The 13512-nt window shown below is 53.0% G+C and overlaps 2 protein-coding genes across 5 annotated transcripts in view; both read right to left on the bottom strand.

The window, feature by feature from the left end:
* ECT2 (epithelial cell transforming 2) overlaps window positions 1-2660 on the bottom strand; it is a 69116-nt gene extending 66456 nt beyond the window's left edge. For both annotated transcript variants that reach the window (XM_061575710.1, XM_061575709.1), the window contains exon 1: window positions 1826-2660. In XM_061575710.1, coding sequence (XP_061431694.1) covers window positions 1826-1904 — 79 coding nt within the window. In that variant the 5' untranslated portion in view covers window positions 1905-2660. The remainder of the gene's footprint in view (window positions 1-1825) is intronic.
* A 3629-nt stretch (window positions 2661-6289) lies between these two features.
* GPALPP1 (GPALPP motifs containing 1) lies at window positions 6290-13200 on the bottom strand. Of its 3 annotated transcripts, XR_009756984.1 has the most exons (8): window positions 12840-13196; window positions 11739-12003; window positions 11282-11405; window positions 10546-10668; window positions 9739-9903; window positions 8704-8817; window positions 6921-7570; window positions 6290-6654 (listed from the first exon to the last, which is right to left on the bottom strand). XR_009756984.1 is itself a non-coding variant. In XM_061575713.1 (7 exons), exons 2-7 carry the CDS (start codon window positions 11905-11907, stop codon window positions 7355-7357), a joined length of 915 nt encoding a protein of 304 aa, XP_061431697.1. In that variant the 5' UTR covers window positions 11908-12003; window positions 12840-13200; the 3' UTR covers window positions 6753-7354. The 3 variants fall into 3 exon arrangements, 2 of the variants coding, with proteins under 2 accessions (XP_061431697.1, XP_061431695.1); XM_061575713.1 differs by lacking the exon at window positions 6290-6654 and having other exon boundaries at window positions 6753-7570; window positions 11735-12003; window positions 12840-13200; XM_061575711.1 differs by lacking the exon at window positions 6290-6654 and having other exon boundaries at window positions 6753-7570.
* Between the last annotated feature and the right edge of the window lie 312 nt (window positions 13201-13512).

A 13512-nucleotide genomic window follows, 5' to 3' on the forward strand; every position in this document is an offset into this window, starting at 1 on the left:
ATTGTATCTGTACCAAATGGAGATTCCTCTGGTAGAGCTATTGAAGGCTTCACGAACTACGTGGTCAAAATAGATGTTAAATAATGCGGGAGCCAGAGGACATCCCTGTCGCACCCCAAGGTGTACAGGGAATGGCTCCGACTCCCGGCCACGTAGTTTTACCATCATGAAGGTCCTTAATGATCGTGAGCAGAGGGTCAGGGACTCCGAAAGCACGAAGAACAACCCAGAGCCCAGGCCTACTGATGGTATCATAGTCCTTGACCAGGTCAATAAATCAGAGATGTAGGTAGATCCTGTTGGAATTCCCTCCACCTCTGCTGTAACAGACGCACACACACAGGCCTCGACACAGATGCGTGGTTTCTCTGTGTGCCTATGTTTGTTCTCTCTCTATGTATCTCTGTGATATCTGTCTGCTTATATGTCTGTCTATATGTCTCTGGTTCTGTGTTTTATCTCTCTCTCAAATTTAGCATTCTCAGGAAGAACGTAATCAACCGGGTAGGGTGTTGACTGTTATGTTATACGACTCTCTGTTGTATTACATTCCATTTCTAAGTATGCTAGATTTGTGTTTCTATTTCATTTATACCTGATGATGATTGCTTGTGTTGCAATCGAAACGTCGTATGCTAGTATTTAATTTATTATTTTATCTTTATACGTCACTTTACCGAAAGAACAAAAGAGTAATTCCTGCAGTCACGAAAGCTCCAAATTAAGATTACACACACACACACGTGTCCACATACACACACACGTGTCCACACACACACACACACACGTGTCCACACACACACACGTGTCCACACACACACACGTGTCCACACACACACACACACGTGTCCACACACACACACACGTGTCCACACACACACACACGTGTCCACACACACACACACATGTCCACACACACACACGTGTCCACACACACACACACACGTGTCCACACACACACACACGTGTCCACACACACACAAACAACATCAGAGGCCAATCCCGCCACGTGAAGCGTCAAATTCTCGCTAGCATGTCACGGCAGACACCTCGGTGCCATGGGGCCACTGGTAGATCTACGGAAGACGTGGACACGTAAAGATCCCCCGTGTAGCCTGAGCAGACTGTAGGGGCAAGTGCTGTTCGCGAGCACCTATGAAGGCCGGTACGGCACACGAGGGGGTGGGTGGTCAGCACCACGCATACACACACCGGTGTATACACGTGTACGTTCACACAGATGTACACACACCGGCGTACACACACAGGTGTACACACACACAGGTGTACACACGTGTACGTTCACACAGGTGTACGTTCACACAGGCGTACACACACAGGTGTACACACACCGGCGTACACACACACAGGTGTACACACACCGGCGTACACACGTACACAGGCGTACACACACACACAGGTGTACACACGCACACACAGGTGTACACACACAAACAACAACCGCCATTCGCCACTAAGTGGCGGTGACGTCACCACGATGCTTGTGCCAGGCCATGTACACACACACACAGGTGTACACACAGGTGTACACACACACAGGTGTACACACACACACACAGGTCTACGTGCACACACATGTACACACACACACACGTGTACACACACACACACACGTGTACACACGTATCCACACGCGCACACACATGTACACACACACACGTGTACACACACACGTGTACACACACACGTGTACACACGTACCCACACGCGCACACACATGTACACACACACACACGTGTACACACACACGTCCACACACACACACGTGTACACACACACGTCCACACACACACACGTGTCTCACCTGGGGTGTCGCTTAGCACCGTCTCCTCGGCGCCCTGAGTCATCGTGCTCTCGCAGAGCGCGCTCACGTCTCGGTCCATTGAGACTACCGGTGGCGGGGGAGACACGGGGGAGACACGGGGAGACACGGGGTCTTGATGGAGACACGGGGGACACGGGGGAGACACGGGGAGACACGGGGGAGACACGGGGAGACACGGGGGACACGGGGAGACACGGGGAGACACGGGGAGACACGGGGGACACGACGGAGACACGTGGAGACACGGGGTCTTGATGAAGACACAGGGGACACGTGGGAGACACGGGGTCTCGAGGGGGAGATCCACTGGAGAGGCTAAGACTCAGGTGAGACACGTGGAGACATGGGGAGGGCTCAGCGAGGCAGAGAAATACTCAGAGACATCGGTGGACACCTGATACTCTGGAGAGAGATTCAGAAAGACACAGAGATACTCTATGAAGACACTGGGGAGACAGGCAAGCCGAGACACAGGTGATACAAGGCCTATAGAAAGACACAGACACTTAGATACACAGAGGGAGACGTACACGGGGCGAGACACGAAGTCAGACACGTGCGTCTTCGTGTATGGAGACAACACTAAGACACACGCACTAAGACAACCGGACTAATGAAGACACCACGAGACTGACACGCAGGGCTACCTAGCGAGACGGGGTAAAGAGACACACTAAGACGACGCACCGAGGCAATAGGGTGACACAGAGACAGAGGGAGACAGACAAAGTAGAGAGACACGGGAGACAGAGAGACACGGGCAGAGGCTCCGATTCCTCGCGTCCCCAACGTCGCAAATTCAAACACAACGAACGCGGCCCTCGACTCCTTCCCATTGGACAACGGCGGGTCACGTGGCCTCGCCGACACGGGGCAGAGCCAATCGGCGCGGGGTGACATTACGTCATCGCTATGTGAGGGTGGGGGGGAATTTGGGTGGGGGAGAGGGGAGGGGCCTCGGGGGGAGAGTGGGAGGGGCGTGCCAGAGGGGAGGGGCCGGGGGGGGGGGAGTGGGAGGGGCGTGTCAGAGGGGAGGGGCCTCGGGGGGAGAGTGGGAGGGGCGTGTCAGAGGGGAGGGGCCTCGGGGGGAGAGTGGGAGGGGCGTGTCAGAGGGGAGGGGCCCGGGGGGAGAGTGGGAAGGGCCCGGGGAGAGGGGCGTGTCAGAGGGGAGGGGCCTCGGGGGGAGAGTGGGAGGGGCGTGCCAGAGGGGCGGGGCCTCGGGGGGAGAGTGGGAGGGGCGTGTCAGAGGGGGGGGGCCTCGGGGGGAGAGTGGGAGGGGCGTGCCAGAGGGGAGGGGCCTCGGTATGGAGGATAGGGGGGAGGGGCTTGGAAGGGAGGGTGGGAAGGGTTGGAGGGGGCGGGGCAAGATGGGAGGGGGTGTGCCAGAGGGGAGGGGCCCGGGGGGAGGCCAGTGGGGGGGAATGGGGGCCAGGGGGAGGGGCCCGGGGGGAGGGGGGGCGGGGGGAGAAGAGGCCAGGGGAGGGGTGGAGTCTGGTGTCAGATCAGAGGTTTTCTCTCCAGTGTTTTGAATTAATGTTCTACGGGTAATGAATAAATTCCAATTAAAAAAGAATTTATTTACAGTTAAGAGGTTTATTTGATCACGGGGATAGGGAGGGGGGGGCGATTAAATTTTTTTTTCCCTAAAAGGTATTAGAAGTCACTATGAGACCTCCTTTACCAGTGGCAAAATATAGTAATAGGTTTTTACCCTTTCAACTGGTACAAAAACTGACACCTTTATACACTGTATTAGAAGTCGTTTTTTCCATATCTGTGTAAGTGTCGACCAGTCTGATGGCGAGTTACAAAGCGAGTTCCTTCTCAAAGGAGCACGTGGAGACATTGGGGGGGCAGTGGTGGACATTCCACATTACTATGGCGGGTGCGAGTCTCTCTATAGGATGACCACTGAAACGGCATTGGTCAATCATCCTCAACCATCAGCCATGGTCAATCCACTGCACGTGGTCCAACGTTGACCCAACGTTGGTGGGCACGTGGTCCAACGTTGGCGTGTGGTCTTAACCGTTGGACCAATAATGTTGGTTCCACGTTTACTGTGCTTTGATTACTTTGATTCTAAATCACCTTATTAATTTAAATGCCACTGCTTCAACACGTGTGCGTGTGTGTGTATATATACTGCGTCTGTCACCACCTCCACCAATCAATCCTATTAATACCGTGCTTCCCACGCAGTACATCCAGTGCTAATGTTCAGCCAGAACAGCCCGGCAGAGCTGTTCCTGGAATTATCTTGACACCGTCGCCCTCCATCCGACGAAGCGAGGGTTCTTAGCGGTGCCTGCTACGCTGCTGCACGTAGCTGCCTGTAGTCCGGCACTGTGCAGGCAGCGGCGAGGGTTGATGGATCACACGCAGATGGCCGTCAAACTCCCTTCCCGTGGGTGGGTGTCGAGGGGGAGCCGTAACCGCGACTGGCAGGAATGGGGTTCAGTAAAGCGAGACACCCACCGCCTGTTCCATCTGTGTGGGATCGAGCGTTTCCCCCTCCCACGTGTGCTCCTGATGTCCGCCCACAAGTAAACACTCATTGATTGGCCGACAACATCTCCATGGATAGAGGAACGCAGAGCTCAGGGAATTGTTGGTGCCGGCTCACCACGTGGTTCGTGTTCCTCCTAGGGAGAATACCGTGCGAGTCGTGTTATGAACCTCATCATAGATTACATTAATATCGGATTATGCTTTGGCACACCTTGTACCCGTGTAGTAGTAGTGGTAGTGCCTTACGCCTATAACCCTTACTTGACGCCAGGCAGCCCAGCCCACCAGCGTTCCAAAAAATTTCTAGTGAGAAATTGACCCGCCGGGTACATTCTGCCGAGGTTCCAAAAAATAACAACGGGGAATTTGAGAAGTTAACGAAATGACCGCCGGGATAGAGAAGTGATCTTAGACCAAACACAAACAACAGTGCGGCGTAGACAAGACACGTGGACGAACGGGGAATGAACCAAACTGAAAAATCTTGATTTGAAGCTTTCGTGACTGCAAGAATCCGTCATCAGTCCTGATGACGACTGCTTGTGTTGCGATCGAAACGTCGTGATTTTTTAAATTTTATTTCTAACTACGTGACTTTACCAAAAGAACCAAAGAGTACAAACTGAAAAAGCTAAATTATACTCTTTTGTATTTCAGTGCACTTCGAGTTAATTAATACGCTTTCTCAAAATAATAAGCGCGGTATTTAATTTGACCTGAGGTTTATTTAATGTGTGGGTGCATGTTGTGCATGATGGATTTAATACAGTATTTGCTTTAATACCCGATTCTTATTATAATTCCGACTGGCTTTTCACCTTCAGATGTTGTGTTCATGATCCCTAGTTTATGTTTCCCACGTGACTATTTAATTTTGATTGCCTCTGTTGGGTGGTGGAGGGTTATAGTTAAAAACAAGAGGTTGGCATTATACCAACACAGTGATCTAACCCAAGATAAACTACCCTAATTATTAATTACGATGTGCGGCTTCGCCTGTGCGATTTTAAAATCAAAACACTACGATTTAACCCAGGGCCCCCTTGCGAATAGGAGCGTGTTTCATGTTATCTTTCTTTGTACTCCCAATTACTCTAATTGTAATAAAACTCGCCAGCTGCTCGTGTCTCCTGCGATTGCAAAAGCCCAGTGATGGAGCTCGCTCGCAAGCCTGACCTGGAGCCACCACATTTTGGTGGTCCAGCGCCGACGCTTTGCACATCGCAGCAAGAAGCAGCAGCCTGGGTTCGATCCCCAATGAAGGGCGCTACTTCTGGGTGGAGTTTGTATGTTCTCCCCAAATTGTGCATCGGTTTCCTCCGGGTTCTCTGGTTTCCTTCCGTAGAGAAATAAAAAAAAAATGAAAAATACACCGCACAATGTAAACTGGTATTGGGGGCAAAAACATCCCAATGCTGACAACGCACCTTAAAATTACTCAATCGGGAATACGCATCAGCGACATCGCCCCCCTACTGCGAAAAGCAGGCAGGACCCTCCTGAAAAATACTCTTGAGATTCAGCGAGTCGTTTCCGGCGAAACAAGAGCATTGGTAATACAGTAAAACCTTGGATTGCGAGTAACTTGGTCTGCGAGTGTTTTGCAAGACGAGCAAATTTTTCAATAAATATTAATTTGATAAACGAGCGAGGTCTTGCAATACGAGTAGTACGTGTATACGCTTTGTTCTGCCGAGCGTCACGTGATCACTACTGATATACGAGTGCTTTGATATACGAGTGCTTTGGATTACAAACACATTTACGGAACGAATTATGCGCGCAATCCAAGGTTTTACTGTAATAATATAATGTCCATCACCCACCAACATAAATGTCCAATATGAAAAGGCTTCCACACTCCACAAAACTGGTAGCAGGCTCCCACCATGTGCGTGTGATCCTCTGAACCAGTTCATAGAATCCAGAACATAAAAAGCAATGGTTTATTGCCAAAGTATATACGTGACATGCCTTGGTCGAGAGTAAAAGCCGATCTAAAGTGATTCTTCAAACATTCATGTAACAAAAAATGCTGTCTCACTTCTCAACCCGCACCTGTAAATGAGACATCGCCCGACACACAGATCCCTCCACTGGCCCCCAATCCAATCCCACGCCAACTACAATATCACACTCACCGTCTTCGAGATCCTGCATGGACTGACCCCTGCCTGTTTCTCCCCTCTCATCTCACTCTACTACCCTCCACGCACTCTCCTACCTCTCTCATCTCACTCTACTCCCCTCCACGCACGCTCCTACCTCTCTCATCTCACTCTACTCCCCTCCACGCACTCTCCTGCCCCTCCCCTCTCATCTCACTCTACTCCCCTCCACGCACTCTCCTGTCTCTCCCCTCTCATCTCACTCTACTACCCTCCACGCACTCTCCTACCTCTCATCTCACTCTACTCCCCTCCATGCACTCTCCTGCCTCTCCCCTCTCATCTCACTCTACTCCCCTCCATGCACTCTCCTACCTCTCATCTCACTCGACTCCCCTCCACGCACTCTCCTGCCTCTCTCATCTCACTCTACTCCCCTCCACGCACTCTCCTACCTCTCCTACCTCTCCGTTCTTATCCCTATGCAATCCCATTTATGTTATAAATCCAAACTGTACATCTATATTATGTGAGTTGTGGGAGGTTATTTGACAATACTTCACCATACCGGTCTGTGTGTTGGTAAAGGTGTACGTCATGAATGTGGGAGCATAGAAGTACAGTACAGCAATGGATTTCACCGCACTGCCCCTCTGCTGTCCACCACGTAGCCCCCCCACTGCCAATCAACCGCGGCTACGCCACTGACTGCAATGCCCGTGACAATCCTTTCGTGCAGGGCGGTCCAAGGCCCCATCCGCCACGTTCACAACCGGGCCTCTTCACTCCGGGACCCTGCAGAGATGGTGCGAACCTACGGGCGGTTTCCCCCGCGGGCGGCAACGCGACGAACGCAACGGCCGCGGCGAGGGGCTCCCCCTAGGTGCCGTCACAGGAACATGCGGCTGTTGCCGTGGGAGAACCGCGAGCCCAGCAGCCGGGACTTGTCGATGATGTCCTGCCGCTTCCTGCCGTCCACGCGGCCCCCCTGCAGGTCGACGTCGCGATCGAACGGCCGGCGTGGCGGCGGGGGGCCTGTGGCCGCCCCACCCGACTTGCGCTTGCGCTTGTGCTGGTCCATCAGCGACACGCCGCGGTTGGCCTCCTGCGAGTGAGAGCGTGCACCGCGCGCAGAAAAGTTAAATGAGGGACTTCTCTCTAGCGGGTTCTGGGAGGACAGACGTCCGATTGGAACAGTCGAGAAGAGGCCGTTCTCAGTGGCCGATATCTTGATAAAGGAAGGTCTGGAAAAATGCTGGTGATGATGCTGCGTATGCTGACTGCAGGTGACGTGGCTGTGTTTTTCCAATGCCGCGTGTGACAATGATGCTTGTGATGATGCCGCACGTGACCACGCTGGGCCTGACGACACTGCCCGCGTGTGAGATAATGCGAAGGGAGGTGGAGAAAGCTCAACATCAGATAGGATGGAGGCCGTCTGAGCCGAAGACCTGCCACTGGGTACATGCTTAAAGGGTAGGGAACAAGTGCCGTTCGCAAACACCTATTAAGGTCAGGATGGTGCACAAGGGGGTGATATGGCCCCAGCAACACGCCCATCCGCTGTGATCTCCCCAGTGCTGCTGTTTACACACTGCACAAGGTACATCATCACAGCCGGAGTCGACCTAGGGGAGGCCTAGGACAGGTGCAGATATCACTCCGTACGAATGGGTAACCATGGCCAGAACTCAAACTCGTGTTGCCAAGTTCTTAGCGCAATGCGCTAATCACTGCACCACAACTCCCTCGATGCAGTGATTAGGCGGAGACGGTGGTTGTGGATTGTGGGGGGGGAGCGGTGAAGCAGAAAGTGCGACAACAACAACAACGAAAATAACATCTATTTATATACATTCTAAATTCAACTGCAACTCAAGATACCTTACACAAGTGGGGGGGGGGAGGAGTTGCAGGGTGAGACTGAGTGTGATATAGGGAGAGTCGGGTGTTAGGCAGAGAGACAGGAGCCACGAGCAGAGACAGGGAGGGACAGATGAGGCGAGTGGGCTGCTTAGAACGTGTGAAGTGAGATCCAGTGAGTCTCAAGGAGAGAAGGCGAGTGGCAGAGAGAGACAGGGAGAGCGGTGTGTTGGACAGAGACAGGGAGAGTGGAGGGAGAGATAGAGGGAGCAGGACGTTAGGAGTGCGGGGCGCTAGCAGGAGCGCGTGGTGTTAGACGGAGAATGCAGTGAGAGAGGGAGAGAGAGAGCGGGGAGAGTGTGCGGTGTCGCTCACGTTATAGGCCGCCACCGCATCGGCCAGCTGAAGGTCTTGCTCGGAGGGCTCACTCTCCACCTTGTGCTTCCTCTTCTTCTTGCCGCTCCCACCGGCTTTGTCGGAGTCCCCCTCCTGCAGTCGTACGAACACAGCCCCCCCCCCCCCCCATCGCAGACGGCCCCCCAGCCAGTGCACAAAGCCCCCCCAACCCAGCCGACACACGCACACACACCGGTGGGTGCCAATCAATGCAGAGCAGTGAACGATTTTCATACTGTGAACGATATTATATCACGATATTCGTCAAGGGGGCATGTTTTATACGAGTCAACGATGACCGCGATCGGACGAAAAGCATCAAGCACTGGGCGGGCAGGGAGATGGCGCAGTGGTCACACTTGTGCCTCACGCAAATAAGACCCTGGGTTCGACCCTGACTCGGCAGTCTTCTCTGTATGGAGTTTATAAGTTCTGCATTGGTTTCCTCTGGGTTTTCCGGTTGCTTTCCAAAGGTAAAGAAAGCACCGTACAATGTAGCTTGTATTGGCCAAAATCTCCCAAATGCTGAAAAATGTCCTTGCAGATTACTCAATTGGGATGGCTCATGGCAACGTTACCCCACCCCCCCTACTGCGAACACTTGGCAGGACCGCCCTCCTAAAAAAGGGACTTGAGAATCACTCGGTGAGGCTTTTCTGGGTAAACAAACATGTTGGCAATAATAAGGTCCGTCACAAACATGGACCATGAAGGGGTCACCCTTGCAAATGAGACTAGCCTGGTCTCTCGTGCTCTCACCGGGTGAAACAATGTAAACTTGAAAACGGTTTCCACACTCCACAAAACCGAAAGCCTGGGTCCCACCTTAATAATGATGCTTTTATTTTATAATCGCGTCGTTCATGCCAACAGCATCCCACAACGTCGTACATTAATTTCTATAAGGATCAATTCCCGTCCCCGAGTGCGCGAGTCCCTAAAACCAGTTCGTTGGCTCTCCCGGGCAAACGAGCGTTGCGATAACAGCGTGCCGCACGCGAAGCGTTCGCTCACCCTGGCCCGGCGCTCGCGGTCCGCCGGCGTGTCGGTCCACACGGAGCGGTCGCCGGCGTCGGGCGCCGCCTTGCGACGGAACGAGCGCGGCCCCAGCCCAAACGTCTTCGCGTCGTCAGGCAGCTCCATCATCCAGGACTCGCGCACCACAGGGCCCTCGTCCGTCTGCACACGCGCGTGCACGCACACACACACATACATACATGGTTGGGGCAAGTGCTGTTCGCGAGCACCCGTGAAGGATGGCATGACGCACGAGGGGATGGGTGGCCAGCGCCACGCCCAGCCGCTTTTGTCTCCCCAGTGCTGATGTTTTAGGGGTCGCACCCGGTACCCATTTAAGGCTGAGTCGGCCTAGGAGAGGCCCAGGACAGGTTCAGATATCCACCACTTTTATTGGTCAAGATTCTTGGGGCAAGTGCTGTTCGCGAGAACCTATGACAGCCAACACAGCACACGAGGGGTGAGTGGCCATCGCCACGCCTGGCCGTCTTTGTCTCCCCAGTGCTGATGTTTTATACAACACACGATGATCTCCATCATCATCGTTAGTTTTAGTTGAGTTGGGTTTCTTTTGTTCATCCCTGGGGTAGTGACAGGGCCCAACGGCAGCACGTTCTCTGTTTGTTGCAAAGGCTGGCGGACTCAATCCGGCAGGCTGCTCTGGTATGTATTATACCGGCAGCGCAACTTCATACCAAAATGTTGTTTCTTTTGGATCTTCTTAACGAGAGTTACCGTGACCCCCATACTCCAGACGGACGGACGAACGGACAGAGCAGACGGATTAATGTTTAAAACCTTCACCTTGCCCAGGAGCTTGTCCTTCATGCGCTGCGAACGCAGCTCAATCTCCTCGGCCACTCGCGACTGAATGGGGCCTTCAGCCGGCATGGGCCCTATGATCTCCCCATCTGAGTCACTGTCGTCCTGGAGACAGGGTAGGGGGCAGACACATTGCATGGTGCCGTCACACACCACGCACGCACGTACAACAACAACAACCGCCATTCACATTCACTTTGTTGCGGTGACGTCACGACAGCGCCAGGCTAGGTGCACTTTGAGACCAGTTGAAGTGTCACAGGCTTGCTGACTGCAGGTCACGGGACAGATCCAGGTGCCATGGGATGATTGATTTGACTGTCAGATGCACCAGCTGTGCTCCCTACTGTGCCAACTCGTACATCAGTTTAACACGCAGGCTTTCGCGACCAATATCATCCATAATATAGTTTTTTTTGGGTTAGATCGCGTACATTTTAAGATCGTACATTTTCCACGATATAACCCAAGAAACCTATATTATGGATATTTTACGAACCTTAATTTTACGCGATCTAACCCAAGAAAGCTACATGATGGATCGTACAACATCAATAAGGATTTTTTCCAGGAGGGTCCTGCCAAATTTTCGCAGCAGGCGACATTGCTGTTCATCCATTTGACTAATTTGAAGCAACATTGTTGGAGAATTGAAATTTTTGGGCAACAGCGGTGACCGCGAGTGGTGTCGTGGTGGCACGTGCGCGTGTGCTCGCACCTGCTCGGTGACACCTGGGGGTATGGTGGGGCCAATGATGGATGCCCGCGGCGCAAACCCAGGTGGCAACGCTGGTCCAAAGTAGCCGTCATCATCGTCATCAGTATTCTTGCGCACTGGGCTCCTGCACACACAAACATACACAGCGGCTGCATTGAATATCGCCAACGACTGCACACTACCGTGATACCACGATCGGTCCGCTGCCTCCAAATTAATTCCTGCATCAGTGACGAGATGATCGTGATCACCGTCTTAAAAATACTCTCCCATGCCTACCTCTCCCCTTTCAGCTCACTCTACCCCCCTCCAAGCATTCACTTACCGCTCTCCACTGATCTAATTATGCTCCCCTGCTGGTACTGTGATGATGGTGTGACAGTGTTGTGATGCTGTAATTATAGCATTGTGATGGTTGTGTGACGGTATTGGTGGTAGTGGTGTGATGCTCACACACCGCCCTGATCCACTGGCTGTGCCGCTTTGCCCAGAAAACCCGGGGGCCAAGGCTGGCCCAATGCCCCCCTCCTCCTCCTCCTCGTCATCGTCGTCATCCTCATCCTCCTTCTGCCGTCGAAACCCAGGGGGCAAGACTGGTCCGATTTCTTCCTCCTCCTCCTCCTCATCCTCCACCTTCTGCTGCGGCCGGAATGCAGGAGGCAAGGCTGGCCCAAAGGACGATGCCCTGGAAGTGTCACCGTCTCCACGTTCTACCCGGAATCCTGCAAAAGAAAGTGAAAACACTATTCTTGGTTCTTTCGGTAAAGTCACGTAGAAGGAAAATAATAAAATAATAAAAATAAAATACAATTCTCACGACGTTTCGGCCACAACGCAAGCAGCCGTCCTCAGGTGAAGAACAGGTCTGTCGGAAAGACAGCGTCTGAATGAAAACACTCTGCGATTATTTTGTAATATTATTGCACTCGTTTCCGCCAGAAAGCCTGCCTGAGTCTCAAGGGCCTTTTTTTTGGGAGGGTCCTTGCCAAGATCATGGGACCTCCTTTGCCAGTACCAAAATATGATAGGTTTTCCCCTTTTTTCTGGCAACAAAACAGGTGTGAAACGTTTTACAAGGAATTATGTCTGCATTAACCACAATACTTGTGGTCAGAATGCGAACCAAAAAATACTCTTATAATATATGTAGTCTTTGAAACTGGTCCACACCAGAGACAGCTTTCTTTTGAGCCTAGTCTCAAACGGTGTTAGAACAGATGACGCCAAAAGGCGTACACAGCACAAAGACAATGCACTATCAGAGTAATGAGAGCTCGGGGTGAGCAGCTACATCATGGGACCTCCTTTGCCAGTACCAAAATATGACAATAGGTTTTCCCCTTTTTTCTGGCAACACAACAGCTGTGTTAAGATGGTAGCGAGACGCGGCCATGTTATATTTGTAGTCGTTCAATCGAAAACACACAAATTATGTAACAACTTATTTTGTTTCATCAAACCCCTGTGTACCCATTAACACTCTACACTACTGAGGCTGCAGGGAAGGTTAAGAACCTACTGGTTTAGGGGATTATGTGGGAGATGGGGGACGACTCACTCGACGGGATCTTGGACCCCTTCTCGTCCCCTCCGCGTCTCCTCGACATGTCTGACGGTTCGAAACCGGGGTCTCGCGCAGGGGTCGTCGTTTCACAGCCACCAGGACCCCGTTCACGACCACCAGGACCCCGTCCACGACCACCAGGACCCCGATCACAGCACCAGGAGCCCCGTTCACACCACCAGGACCCCGATCACAGCACCAGGACCCCGATCACAGCACCAGGACCCCGTTCACGACCACCAGGACCCCGTTCACACCACCAGGACCCCGTTCACACCACCAGGACCCCGATCACAGCACCAGGACCCCGATCACAGCACCAGGACCCCGATCACAGCACCAGGACCCCGTTCACGACCACCAGGACCCCGTTCACACCACCAACCCCGATCACAGCACCAGGACCCCGATCACAGCACACAGGACCCCGATCACAGCACCAGGACCCCGATCACAGCACCAGGACCCCGTTCACACCACCAGGACCCCGATCACAGCACCAGGACCCCGATCACAGCACCAGGACCCCGATCACAGCACCAGGACCCCGTTCACCACCACCAGGACCCCGTTCACACCACCAGGACCCCGATCACAGCACCAGGACCCCGATCACAGCACCAGGACCCCGTTCACGACCACCAGGACCCCGTTCACACCACCAGGA

Source organism: Lethenteron reissneri, chromosome 58, assembly GCF_015708825.2.
Source record: "Lethenteron reissneri isolate LAM-NWPU_2019-01 chromosome 58, ASM1570882v1, whole genome shotgun sequence".
Taxonomy (NCBI): Eukaryota; Metazoa; Chordata; class Hyperoartia; order Petromyzontiformes; family Petromyzontidae; genus Lethenteron; species Lethenteron reissneri.